Source organism: Pterocles gutturalis, unplaced genomic scaffold (assembly GCF_000699245.1).
Source record: "Pterocles gutturalis isolate BGI_N339 unplaced genomic scaffold, ASM69924v1 scaffold14103, whole genome shotgun sequence".
NCBI classification, from domain to species: domain Eukaryota; kingdom Metazoa; phylum Chordata; class Aves; order Pterocliformes; family Pteroclidae; genus Pterocles; species Pterocles gutturalis.
In genome coordinates, this window is record NW_010118297.1 from 84,822 (window position 1) to 98,920 (window position 14,099).

Sequence of the window (14,099 nt, forward strand, 5' to 3'; positions counted from 1 at the left end):
ACATCAGTCACTCTGAAGAGGAATGTAGATCATCTCTGGTATTACTTTGTTTGGTACAATCAGGTCTGTTCCTTCCTTTCTGCTTTGTTTTGTCTCTCCAATTTCACTTCCATATTTTCCACCTTCATTGTCTCTTCCAATTTTTTTTCCTGCTGGTCATCTCTCTCTCTCTCGACTCACAGAGGTTATACCTGAGCTACTGTAACTGCTTGCACTGCTTTCCCCAAAAAGGGTGGAAATAAAGGGATGTTTTTATGGTTAGTGTCGTGTGTCCCCCTGTTTGAATCAGTGGGAGAGTGTTACTAGAATAGCAGCAGCATTTGACTGCTTCTCTGCAGGAATCTCTCAATTAACCAAAGTTTGTATGGGGCTTTGAAGATACAAATCACTTCATAAGTGTTTAGTAGTCATTATTATTATTATCATAATTAATTTCAAAATGCCGGAGGTAGGATGTTAGAAGATACAGCATCCTCCACAATCCCATATCATTTTAAACCCCACATTGCGACTGTGCTTTTTTTCCAGATAGATAGCTTCCAATTAGTGACTGGGTAGGTTACCAACTCATTTCCGAAAGAGACCAAGAAAAGGGACAGGATTTTTGGAGGTGTTTTTTTAATATGGAAGGTCTTGTTTTTTCAGGTCCCCAAGACAGATATCTAAAAGTGATGCAACCTGTTTACAGTTCAGAAATGCAGCCTTCAAAGGACCATACAATACTTGGGACCTCAGGGCTATCCTTACAGTTCTGTCCTTCTGCACTGCCCCTGAACAAAGAGAGTCAGGGAAGCTGAACACCTCTCTGTTTTCTCAGTTATAAGCCATACGAATATACAGTCCAAGTGGAAACCCCTAGGCTGTGATTTTATGTCCCTATTTTTAGCAATGGCTTGCAATGTTACAAGAATTTCTGGGGTTAAAATGTTACCTCGGGTCCTAATTCTGCAAATATTTAGTGCTCAAATCCCTTTACTTTAGCACATGAGTCATCCCTGTGAATTCAATGTACCTTACATTACAAACTGGCAGGATGTTTGTTTTGCCCCTCTGTTACGCATCTCAGAGCGTTGTGATACAGATGGCCTGCTATGCCTTTGTTTCATTATTTAATCTACAAGTCTGCAAAAAGAGCCTGTCTCATTGATTTTTGCAAAGTTGTAAGAAGAGTAAGTGGGTGAGAGAGTCATTGACCCAGGCACTAATGGGGTGCATTCAAGATGTGCTGGGAATGGACCTGCTGTGACCTAAACAAGATTAACAAAGTATAAAAGGATCTTTTTCTGTAAATCAAATTGATTACCTTACTCAGGAACGTGTGGGTACTCCCCACAGTATAGAAAGTACAGCAGAAAGCCTTTATGTAATATTTTACTTATTAATTTAATTATGCACTTTGACTCCTGCCATAGTAATAACAGTAATTAATAAAATGGAACTTCTATCCAGAGCTGCAGGTGTCTCTCATATAAATTATAAAATTGTATATAAAACAGATTGTGAATGTCACTGTGGTGTAGAAATAGCTAATTTCAGGGGCCTTGTCTGAGCTACAGAATTTCACACCGATTTTAGAGCACTGATAACAGCCGCTTGGTTGCTAGGAATGAGACACAGAACTTTGTAGTGCAGATGAACTGTCTGTGTACTTTGTAATTGTTTCTCACATTAGCATTAGGTAGTGTTTTCACACTGTCCTTCACCAACTAGATGTGTTTAAGTACTGAGCACACAGAGGCTCTCCGTAGCATACTGGAAGTAGTCTTAGAAATTGCCTGTGATATGTCCTGAGCATGATGTTGTGAACTGTAAGCTAATGTCCTTATTTTTGAGCATTTCATCTAACAAGTAACTTTTTGTTGCCTCGCCAAGATGCATTCTATCCAATTGCCTCACCACATCCATGCCATTTCTGTCTGTTTAAGGTATCACGTCTGGACGAAAGGGCACGCGCCCACAAACTTTGCCAAGTGGCGAACAGCCACCACCCCTTACCGCGTTGAGTGGGAAGCAGATTTTGAACCATACGTTGTTGTGAGGAAGGACTGCCCAGAGTATGACAGGCGGTTTGTTGGATTTGGCTGGAACAAAGTAGCTCACATCATGGAACTGGATGCACAGGTGAGAAGACAACGCCTGCATATCTCTACCCAGGGCTGAGCAGCAGTGTTATTAAATGAAATCTACATTCTGCAGAAAGGCTTCAGGCTTTGCATCACTGAAGTGCGCATTTGGCCTTACTCAGCTCCTTCGTGAGTGCTTCATAAGTTGGGAACATTCAGTTTAGTCCTTGTCAAACATTAAAAGGAGAAAGGAGTCTGAGTTAGTTTATTTGTGAGTGCTTAGAAAGTTGTCTTGCAGTGGCACAAGCCCCGCAGTGCCCACCTCCTGTCCAACACTGTGCCTGAGCATTTCAGCACTTTTTACCAGTCTTATCACCTACTAGAGGATCTATAGATCTAGCTGGAAGTTTTTCAGGTAAACAGAGGTTGGTGAGTCCCAAATGCTAATTTAGAATTCAAAAAGCAATATTAAGTTGAATCCAAGGCAAGCATCTTCAGTTTCTGGCCTGGATTTATAGCACACCTCTGCAAAGCCAAGGCCTTTACATTTCTAGTCTCTGGCTGTGGAGCAGACTCCAGAGGATCCAGATACTTGATTCTTGGGCTACCTACCTCTTGGATCTGTGGCTTGGGATTGAGCTGCTGGGCAGTATATCAGAATATGTAAGAAAAAGGATGCAGAGAAAGCTCAAGAGTCCCAGACTGGCACTAGAGCTCTTAATGCTGCCAAGGTCCTTGCCACTGGCCTAGATCTTAGAGGCTGGCAGTGACTATGGCTCTACGGGAGCCTGGTGCTGCGGCTCACTGAAATGGCAGAGTTTGCATCTCCCTGCTGTTCTTGGATGTGAAGCTAACCACTGTGCTAATCAGCAAGGTCTGGGTCATGGCATTTCTTTTTAGCTTGGGTTTGGGGGTTTTTTTAGTTTGGTTTCATTCCCAGTTTTTGAACGAGTAGCATTTTGTGCTAACCAAAAAACACGCTTTTTGACCATCTGTGCCCTCTGATGATAGCTTCTGTTATGGATCTGGAATATAGCTGATCCTTCTCTACCTACTTCTTACCAGTTTATGTGAAGCAGAGTAGCACCAGGCATGCAGCAAGTTACTGGGAAATTGTGTCCCTGGGGTGTAGGCTGCAGTGTATTTGTGTGCAGGCATATATGTGTGAGGGATATTTTCTACTTCCACTTACAGAACCACACAGTCACCTTGGGCTGACAGCCACTTGCCCTCTGTTTGAAAAAGGACATTCCCAACAAATTTGTACCTATTTATGTTGAGAAAAATTATTACAGTCTAGAAAAATATTGTCCCTTATATTATCGTTAATAATAATACTTTGTTGTGCTATAGCACTTTAATTTTCCAGTGTACTTTCCAAACATTAATCAATTATCCATTAGTTGTGGAGAGTGCCAGTGTAATGATTTATTATTTGTTAATCTGGGTAACAAGGGTTATGTTCCCATTGGCAGCTCTCATCTAGCACTCATGATTTAACTCTTCTGTTCAGAAACATTTGCCCAGTATACAGATTCACACAAGAGAAGTTGGAACATTTTTCAAAGTTGATCACAGTGCGAATATTTTAAATGGCCATTGGGCTGGAACTAACTCTGGGGAATTCTCACCCTTCCAGCCTTAAAAATATTCTCACATTGAAAAGAAGTTTCATTTTCATCTGTAGCAACATGGGTATTTGCCTGTTCTCCCACAAAATCAGCCTGGAGGGGACATGGGATCGCACAGCTACCTACCCCTTGGCATTTCTCTGCTTTGAGATGTCCACAGATCAGGTTGCTGCCAGCTGCTTGGCTGGCTTCATTAGCAGCAAGCAGAGCAGTTTCTCAATTGAATTATTTCACTGCTCTTCACAACTGCAGTGTCTGCCAAGAGGACTGTTTCAGACTCCTTCCCAAGGGCCTGTGGCACTACCATCCTTCAGAGCAGCACGCTGCGTGGATATAATTGTCATTGTTATTCTGGGGGCGTGCAGATGCCCACTGAGCTGGATGCTGTACAAATACATAAATAATGACAGCCTCCATCTAAAGAATTTTTAACCCATAAGGTAGGGACAGAGGTTTCTGCAAGTGCATTTCCATGTAGTAGGGATGGGTCGTTAGGAAACCTTTCCCCACTCTTCCAGTGACTCTGGAACTAGACTGTGAGCATCCCTTTTTCCAGGACCCCAGCTCAGCATCTTTCAAAGGGCCTTATTAGCAGCAGACTCATAAGTTTTTGGAAGGCTTTGTGTGCTGGAAGGCCTTTCGGAGAGCTGGGAGCACAGCTGTGCTGGACAGTTTGCACTGCGAAGCATAGATGTTCCCTGACCTGCAGGATTACAGATTTGAGATGCAAACAGAGAACAAAGAAAAAATTGTTTAAGGGGATGTATTTTCCTCTGCAGCTTCAGCCTTTAGTTTTAAGGTCCCCTAGAGACATATTTTGTAGTTTGTAGTTTATCGTCTCTCCTCACTCCATCATGCCAGCCTTTGTTTTTGCATTTGGTTCCCCATTAGTTCTAAGTCTCTTCCAGCTAAATGAGTTCTACCTGTGAGCATCAGATTATTTTGCTCTTGCTGTACATTTATCACCGCAAACAGAAGCTCATCGGGGCCCATTCCCATATGTGACAGCATTGTAATTTGGCACAAAGATTTACCACTTCTGCACTGTGTGGCAAGGAACAGACATTTCCATAATGAGAAAGGAGTAGCCACACAGCTGCATCTGCACCTAGCTGTCCAACACATACTGCTGTGGTGTCTCTGGGGAGCCTTAGCTGCACTTTGGGCTCACCAGTACCACTGCCTGAGTTGCAAAATGGATCCACACTGTATTCTGCTCACTTCTTTCCATTTTGTTTGGGCTTTGTCTTGGGGTGTGTTTCTCAGACACTTGGTTTCTGAAAGCATGGTAACCCAGCGGTTTTCAGGCTTTTCCAGGCTGGTCATATTTTGTTAGGTGAGGAAAGATTTATTATGGGTGAAACACTAGCATTTATTAGCAAGTGTGTTCTCCCCCATAAATCTCTTTTCCTAACAAAATGTTTTTGGAATACCCTGCCTCTGTTCTGCAGGTACTGTGTGTCTCTGCACAGACTCCTAAAGGTACAAGTGGCTGGATTTTGCAAACCAGGGGAAGTTGTGCCCCATTTCTTTTAAAGCCAGCATGTTCTGTGACTATTCCTGCCCAGCCCACTGGCTTCTGCAGCAACAGTTGTAAACAGAAACTGTGTGAGGACTATAGCCTGTGTTGTCTTCAAAGTTCCTTTGTCATTTGCATCGCATACAAGTAATATTTTTTGAAATTCATTATGAAAAAAGAGGTAGTATCCTAGTAGTTAGGGCACTTTGGCTACAGAATACTGAGGTTCACATGCATTTTCTGGCCAGTTCCTTGAAGGAGCAGATATATGGTTCTTGCACATCCTACACTAGTGACCTTCCAGCTTGTCTAAGAATTGGTCTTTGTCTAGTTTGTCTCTCATGATCACATATTTAATTATCAAAATGGAACAAATCTAACAGGAATAACTGAGACTTAAATGAGCCATCATTTTTTAATAACAAAAAATGTTGAAGAACTTGGTCAGATAGGGAGAATAAGTGAAGTAGTTTTAAAAGTAAGGGGGAATTAGCACAGTATCTCATACTTTGTGAAGGGGAACATAATTTGCATAAAACGTTCTCAAAGCATATGGAATTAGCTGGTCCATTTTCACACATCGCCTATAAAAGATACCATATTCTCTCCTCATTTCAGGTTTATAAATAGTTTTGGACAGTTTTGTCACTCTTAAGTGTCTTAGTATACAGGCAAAGCAACATATGTAGTGCAATGGATGCCTTTGTAAATACAGCTTATTGCAGCATCCCAAGCAAGATAAATTGCAGGGGCAAAAGCGTGCTTTTGTATGGACACTTGAGCCTCATGCTGTGTTCAGTCACAGCTGTGTTGGTTGCAAGAACACTACTGCAAAATCTGTGCTGCAGACATGGCTTCAAGCATGCCTTTTGTACTATTGTCCCATCATTTGGCTTATATGGAGTAAAACATTTTAAAAAAGGAAAGTCGATCTTTCATAAAACCAAGAAAAAGCAACTTTAAAAAAAGAAGGCTTATTTGGCGTATCTGTATGGGTTTGTTGTTTCTGAAACCCACACTGCACAGGCACACAATGGAGGTACAGGATAGATGCATTGCAAGAGGGCTTGGGAACACCCTCACAGCCGATGTCTTTCTCCCCCAGGAGTACGAGTTCACGGTGCTGCCCAACGCTTACATGATCCACATGCCGCACGCCCCCAGCTTTGACATCACAAAGTTTCGCTCCAACAAGCAATACCGCATCTGTCTCAAGACCCTGAAGGAGGAGTTCCAGCAGGATATGTCACGCCATTACGGCTTTGCAGCCCTCAAATATCTCACGGCAGAGAACAACAGCTAGCACAATGGAGCCCGTGTGCAGGAAACAGGGACACCAGAGGGAGGAGCCACTCAGCGTTTGGGGCCCAGGCTTCAAACTTCAAACTGAGAAATATTTTCTGTTTTTATATCATACCCGGCAATTCTAACAGTAGAAATTTGAAGTGACATGTCTTCGGACTACGCTCATTCGTCCCTTCCTCAACTACCCCAAGTGTTCCAGCTTTAGCATTCATGAGGCGTCAACGAGAGGGGCCAGCCAGGTGCCCACTGTGCCGCTGGAGGTGGGACTGGGCAAGGGCTGGGAATGCACTCCGCTCTCCTAACTGCAGAGCAAAGACAGACCTTCAGAATATAGGATTTCATGTTGCTATTTAATAATTTGACATGCTTTTTATCTGTAAAGGAAGATCTTCGGGTCGCTGTCCTGTGAATTTCAAATCTGCACTACTCTAAAAGGGAACTTTCACCTGTGGACTGTCACAGGGGCCCTGTTAACATGGATGACCTTGCAAATGCAGGATGAGCCAAAGGTCTGAATTAGCCTTGAAAACAAAGGGGACACATACAATACTGCACTCCAGAGAAGGTGTGTTACTGGTTTAAGTGCATACATTATATTGGTTGGCCTTTTATTCTGAAATTTGTTGTTTTATCAGGAAAATCCTCTATACCCCACCCTGCTTTTTCCGCAGTCCTAAATGCTGCTCCTTTCCTTGCCCAGGAAATGTCTCCCTTATGTTTCTTTCCCATATTCAGTTCTCCTGGTCCAGTAAAGAAGATCAGTAGCTCTGCCTGAAAGTGAGCAAAACTTGTCAGTGTAAGGTCTTTTTTCACCAGAGCAACTTGTTCGTGTGTGTCTCATAAAATAAAGGGCCTGTCTGAAACTCTTTATCTTTTTTAGGCAAGAATTGTATTTTGCCTAAAAGACACTTCTGCGGGGGGTTATTGATTTGTAGGCTCATTTTAGTGCATGCCCATCCAAGAAGGCATTGGGCCTTGGGCTTTAAGTGGACTTCTTTGGGTATATAAACAGGGCAACTAATAGCCTTGGTGCTCTCCTGCTGCCTACTGCAAGGTCTCAGAACTACTTCGTTAAAGGAGTTTATAATTAAAAGGAGCAGAACTGTTAGGAATAAACTCCCCATTCAAGGGGGAGAAAAGAAAGTGTTGGGAATCTGAGTGTGAGTGTTTGCTTGAACATGGGCTGGTCAAGTTCACAGCTTCGGTACACACAGAAGTATGCTGGAGGTGGGACAGGAAACCTAACAAGCAAAATGCAGAAAACAAGACACTGGACTTTTTACCGTTTTCTTTATTCTTCAGTATTAACGTTGTGTTTACATGGGATGAAGAGATGAAGTTTAATGCTCTACCCCTTGCAGGGCTATTTGTAATTTCTGTTGCAATGTTAATAGAGAAAGCAGAAACAACTCAGTGAGAAATGCATCTGTCTTCCTACCCCAGGTCCCCATACAACCACATGTACCAATACCACATGAGTTTAGAAATACATCCACATTGCATTCTGCTCACTTTTTTTCCATTTTGTTTTTCAGCCACTGGACCTTCTACTTTCCTCCTCACCTCATCCCTCTAGAGCTTGCTTTTATTTCTAACCTGACATTTAGTGAGAGCTTTCTGTTACTCTGGAAACCACGCGGTTAAACCAGACATTTAAACTACAAATATCAGTTCATCATGCTGTGTGTATATAAGAAAAGACAAAAAAGGCAACATCTTTGACAAGAAATAAAAAGGGGTGGGAGGCTATGTGTAATTTTCACTTTTTCCCCTGGGAGTGTTGGCTGCGTAAGAATACATCACTGCATAATTTTCCAAAGTGCTTTTCTTCTGTTCTTAATGGCTTTATGTAAAGATTTACATAAAAAGCTGGGAAGAGCTGGGAAGAAGTGAAATGAGTGCTCAGTCCTGTCTAAGATATATTTATTAAAAAAAAAAATGTTAACTCCCCAGGTCCCTTATTACGCACCATTAAGGGCCCAGGTCACTATCCATATTGTGAATGAGAAGAACCCTGCAGCACAGAGTCCTGTTGATTAGCTAATGCACAGAAAGATATCAAAAGCTGATCCTAAAAGAGGCTAGCACTGGTTGTACCTACATAAAATCTCCAGTCAGAGCTTCAGTGGGGCCACGAAAGTTTAATTTCCAGATGTACATTTCTCCTTGGCTTAACAGGATTATCCAAGGATGGACTGGATTGCCCTGCAACAGCATAACCTGTCACATGGACCTGTACGTTGTTTGGATGTGCCATTATCAACATGAACATTCTCTCCTCAGTGGCCATGAGATGTGGATGGGGGAGCAGGGGAGTAATTATTTGCTACTTACCTGTCTGTACAGTGAGTCATGGGACCTCCCAGGTAGGCTTAGGTGTTCTGGCTGGTGCAACCAGCTCAAAGATTGGTAGTAGGTTCAAAGAGCCCCTTTTTTTTTTCCCAGACACTGTACTGGCTTGTATCTGTCATGTCATGTTTGTCTATGTGCTTCATAATTTGAGAGATGTGGGGCTTGGGTTTTTTTAACACATTTCAGCCAATTTACATGATCGTAAATTAGGATTGCATACGTGTCTGTAACTGCCAGGGCTCCTCCGACACCATGAAAAAAACACCACCAACAGCAACAAAACTCCCCAACTCAGTTATACCACTGACAATCTTCCAATCCTCTGCTGTAGTACGTATTTGTTAGCAACTTTGTTACTTAATTCTCAGTTTTATCCTGAAGTCCTCAAGAAATATCAGATAAACCTGGTGACTTAATGCCTTTGATTTATTGATTTGTTCCACCAACTTCTCTCTTGAGTCTTCAGTCTATGACCTCCCCTTATCTTTGATATTTGGAAAGTGTGAGTCTCTCATTTAGATATCACTCCAGCACCCTCTCTGGTGAAGACTGATACAAATAAATCATTTAGATTCTTGGCAATGTCCTTATTGTCTTTAATTGTTTCTTCTACTAATTGTTTGAGGTGGCCTGCAGGTTATCTCTGGTTTTCTGCTTTTGGTGTACTGAGCAAATGTGTGTTTTCAGTTTTAACTTTCTACTATTTGCTCTTCAAATTCCCTCTTAGCTTGCTCAAACTCCATCTTCACTATTACATACCTTCCTTTCAGCTTTACAAAGTTTTGATTGCCATTCTCTGAAGGTTTCCTGTTTGTTCTGAATAACTTCTATAATTTCTAATTTAATCATACCAGCATTTCCTTGTCCTTTTCTTCCATTTTTCTAAGGGAATACCATACTCCACAGCTATTTATAAGCCCTTTCTATTTTTAATCTGAGGATTTCAAGTTTTCTTTTTATTTAGGGCCACTGATTCTTTCTTTAAAAGGAAAAAGGTTTTTCTGCTTTGAAATCAAATATCACCCTCCTAGGTTTTGAGGGTTTGTATTTTCCCCTTTAACATTCCTAAATGCTAACCTTTTCCTAGTCAAGGGATCAGAAATAAAATCCTACAAAAATCTTTTGTTCTTCTAATTTGGGGTATTATCTTGACACATTTTGTTCTGTGCCTCCCTTTTCCCCCTCCAGTCCAAAACATTGACATGTGTGAGTCACTGAAAACTTTTCAGTCCCATAAGCCCCTTCCAGCAGCAGAGCCTGAACTGCCTATTTCCCGGCACCTTCTGACATCCCACCACATTTCAGACATAATTATTATACAAAATAATAATCTGCCGGCTGGCACCCAATCCTCCTGTTTTTGTTTTCATGCTTCTCCCTTTTACGTAACAGGCTTTGCAAGTTTCAGTTTTGGGCAAAGCACTTGCCTTTATTTAATGCCTTATTATAACCCTGTGATATGTTTCCATTATATCTCTCTGTTGTCACAGTATATACCTTCAAATGTTTGGCTATAGTTTCCATCCTGTCATTTTCTGGCTAAGAATCATCTACTGCTTGCCTACCTGGCAGACCTAGAAAATGTCTTTGTTTATTCTGTATAGTCCTTAGTATCTATCAGATTTTTTTCCAAATCCTACTTCATAATCTTCAATTTTTATTCTATTTGTAATCACCATCTTGGACTTGGTAACATAAAGGAATTAGCAGTTGTACCTGCAGTTCCATCACTTTTGTTAGACTGAATAGCAGATATACTCACATTATTCCTGAAGTACTGATTTTCTACCTGGTGGGCTTCATGTGGTTTGTGTGTAAATCATAAACTGCATTTTCCTGTTATTGCAACAAGTGAAGGCACTTTATGGTGTTATTTGCAGTAGCTGTTGCAGCAGAGTAAACCATGTGTTTAGAGGGAAAAGCACAAAAACCTTGTCAGAACTGTAGCTCCTGTTTCTCTCCGCAGGGGAAGATAAGGCCCTAGAACAGCTGAACAGTTGTATAAATGCCCTGCACAAAACACATTGCACATTATTTTCTGGTAGGTATAATCATATATCATCCAATTAAATATGAAAAATACATTTTTAATGTTCTCATTTTTACATGCAATTCTATCCAGAAGAGAATGCATTTCTTTCTGTATCTTGCCAGTTTCCCCCATTACTCCATCCTGCCTAATAGCCCCATCTGGTTTTGGCTGAGAAAGATTAATGATCAGCAGCACTGGGAGTCCTGGCAAATCAGCAGAGATATTACTCTCAGGCATTTCAAAGGACAGTTCTTCCTGCTCTGCCAGATACTGTATGGGTGTTCCTCAGGTTTCAGTGCAGCAACAGGAAAACAGCAAGCTCAGCAAGTGGGGTGAGGTATCATTATTTATGAATTTCAGCAAGGTCTAATACCTTAGATGGTGGGAGTGCAAAAAAAAAATAAATTAATGCATCATTGGTAGCTCAAAAAATATTTCAATTCTAGGAAAAGAAAGCCACTAAGTTTCTGCAACTCCAGTAATTGAGACTGGAACAAATAAGTCACTAGTAGACAATAACAGCCAATAACCTAATATTTCCACTGTAGTTGTGGTGGGTTAACCTTGGCTGGATGCCAGGTGCCCACCAGGCCCCTCTGTCACTCTCCCTTCAGCAAAATAAAGAGGGAGAAGAAGATGAAAAATTCGTGGGTCAAGATAAAAGCAGTTTAATTAGAGCAAAGGCCAAGGCCATGCACAGAAACAAAAGGTAAACAAAGATGTTATTCTCTGCTTCCCCTCAGTAAGCAACGTCCAGCCACTTCCCAGGAAAGCAGAGCTTCAGTGTGTGTAGCAGCTGCTCCTGGAGACAAACACAGGAACAAATGCCCCCCTCCTCCTCCCTGCCCTGGGCTGTTATGGCTGAGCTGAGGTCACATGGTATGGAACAGCCAATCCGGGTCAGCTGTCCCGGCTCCCGCCCCTCCCAAGCGGTGTGACACACCCCCTGCTGGCTGCCAGGGCAGCACTCAGCACTGGGAGGGTGCTGTGGGGATACTGACTCCAGCGCAGCCAGACCCAATACAATAGTATTGAAAGTGCAGAAGCATTCGATAGCTAAATGAAGTAATTTTTACAGTAGTAATTCATAACGTGTATTTAGACAGTATGTTTACATCCAAACACTTAGGTGAAGTGAGGATTGTTTGAAGATTATTACTTTGGTTCACAATATAAAACTGAGTTTGGAAAAGCTTCTAACTGTCCACGACAAGTTATGGTTCAGGAAATGCTTACAAACCTGGATTTAGAAATACCTTGCTTTGATAGGAATTTGTTTTCATCAGTAGTTATACGTTCCCAAAACAAGCCACAAAGTCCTTAAGAATTACAAAAGGATCTATGTACATGTCACTTGGCTGGAACATTTTCCTCTTATGAATGCTTGGGATGTGGGCGTTGTTTGCTCTGCAAAGTAGAATTGTTATGATCAGTTGAAAAAGTAATCTGGAAATTAGAAAGCTGGCCAAATCATTGAATCATAGAATTGTAGAATCATAGAATGGTTTGGGTTGGAAGGGACCTTAGAGATCATCAAGTTCCAACCCCCCTGCCATGGGCAGGGACACCTCCCACTAGACTCAAAGCCTCATCCAACCTGGCCTTGAACACCTCCAGGGATGGGGCATCCACAACTTCCCTGGGCAACCTGTTCCAGTGGCTCATCACCCTCACAGTGAAGGATTTCTTTCTAATATCTAGTCTAAACCTGCCCTCTTCCAGTTTAAATCCTTTAGCCCTTGTCCTGTTACTGCATGCTCTTGTAAAAAGTCCCTCCCCATCTCTCCTGTAGGCCCCCTTCAGGTACTGGAAGGCCACTATAAGGTCTCCCCAGAGCCTTCTCTTCTCCAGGCTGAACAACCCTAACTCTCTCAGCCTGTCCTCATATGGGTAGGTGTTCCAGCCCTCTGATCATCTTTGTGGACCTCCTCTGGACCTGCTCCAACAGCTTGACGTCCTTCTTGTGTTGAGGGGCCCAGACCTGGATGCAGTACTCCAGTGGGGTCTCATGAGAGCAGCAGTTGCACCTCTTAGTCATCACAGCGCAATATGAATTTATGTACAACCGTACCACAAATAAGAAAGGAAAAAAAACTCAGTGGGACTGCACTCATCATCGGCAAGTATTCCAAATCCTCATGGGAAGCCAAAACAGCTGCCTGAACTAGGTCCTCCCCCTTCCTCAGAACCCAATGGAGCCCTAAGCCAGCCTGGAAACAGATCTAGAACCATAAAGTAAGCTAGAATGTCATCTAGAACCATAAAGATATCTAGAACCCTAAAGCTATCTAGAATGTTGTCTAGAACCCTAAAGTGATCTAGGAAAAAAAAATCAAGAATGTGGTCTAGAACCGTCACCTGGAATCAAGAAGCAGTCCGGAAACTTGTGAGGTAACCCATTATTCCTCTCTGGAACTAGCAAGTGGCCTGAATCAGAACTGACAAGCTGTGACAAGAAGTGATCTAGAACCAACAAGCAAGCTAGAACGTAGTCGAAAACCACCTTACTGGCAAAACCCCAACTCCAAAATTCATACCTGCACCAACACCACCCCAACTGACAACTCTACAAACAACTGACTGTAAAGAAGTAACACCTCTCAAAGGCCCTGATAAGGGAAGGCCTTGTGATGTCTCAAACATCTTGGTTGTGCAATCATCCTATTCCTTGCTGATAAGAAACAAAGAACGCACCAAAGCCTTTACTCCCCTCACTAACCAAAGACAAACTTTTGCTTAACAAAGTCGTCGCCCCCAGCTGGAAGGCGCCAACAAAGGAAGTTCAGCCAAAGTTAATCCAATACAGGGTCTGCGTGGCCACCAACTGCATTGGTTGAAAGGTTTCATGCTACCCTTCCCCCTCTTATTAAGAAGACACCCCTCTCTGCTTCCTATGCTAATTTAAGAAAGTTAGGCGGAGACCTGAGAACTTTTGTCTGTGAAAGGTGAATAAACAAAGAGAAGACGTGCGCCCAGCACCTGAGGACTCCTGAGAGGCTGACAGACTCATCAAGGACAGACTCATCCGAGGATCCAAAGCATGGTGAAAAAATCCTTCCTGACTCTCTGAAAACTCTTCTCTCTCTCTTCTCTCCTTTTCCTTTCTCTTTTATCTTCAAGCATCTCTTGGTTTCTCTCTCTGGCACATACGGTAACACCTGAGAAGTTTTATGCCAGCTCCTTTCGGGGCTTGTTCA

General features: G+C 42.4%; 1 protein-coding gene across 1 annotated transcript in view; it reads left to right on the forward strand.

Annotated features, from left to right (window-relative positions):
- LOC104463713 (glycosyltransferase-like protein LARGE1) overlaps positions 1–6,902 on the forward strand; it is a gene marked incomplete at its 5' end in the record, with an annotated part of 62,952 nt that extends 56,050 nt beyond the window's left edge. The window contains 2 exons of the mRNA XM_010076152.1: positions 1,926–2,121; positions 6,319–6,902. Coding sequence (XP_010074454.1) covers positions 1,926–2,121; positions 6,319–6,516 — 394 coding nt within the window. The remainder of the gene's footprint in view (positions 1–1,925; positions 2,122–6,318) is intronic.
- Positions 6,903–14,099: the final 7,197 nt, after the last annotated feature.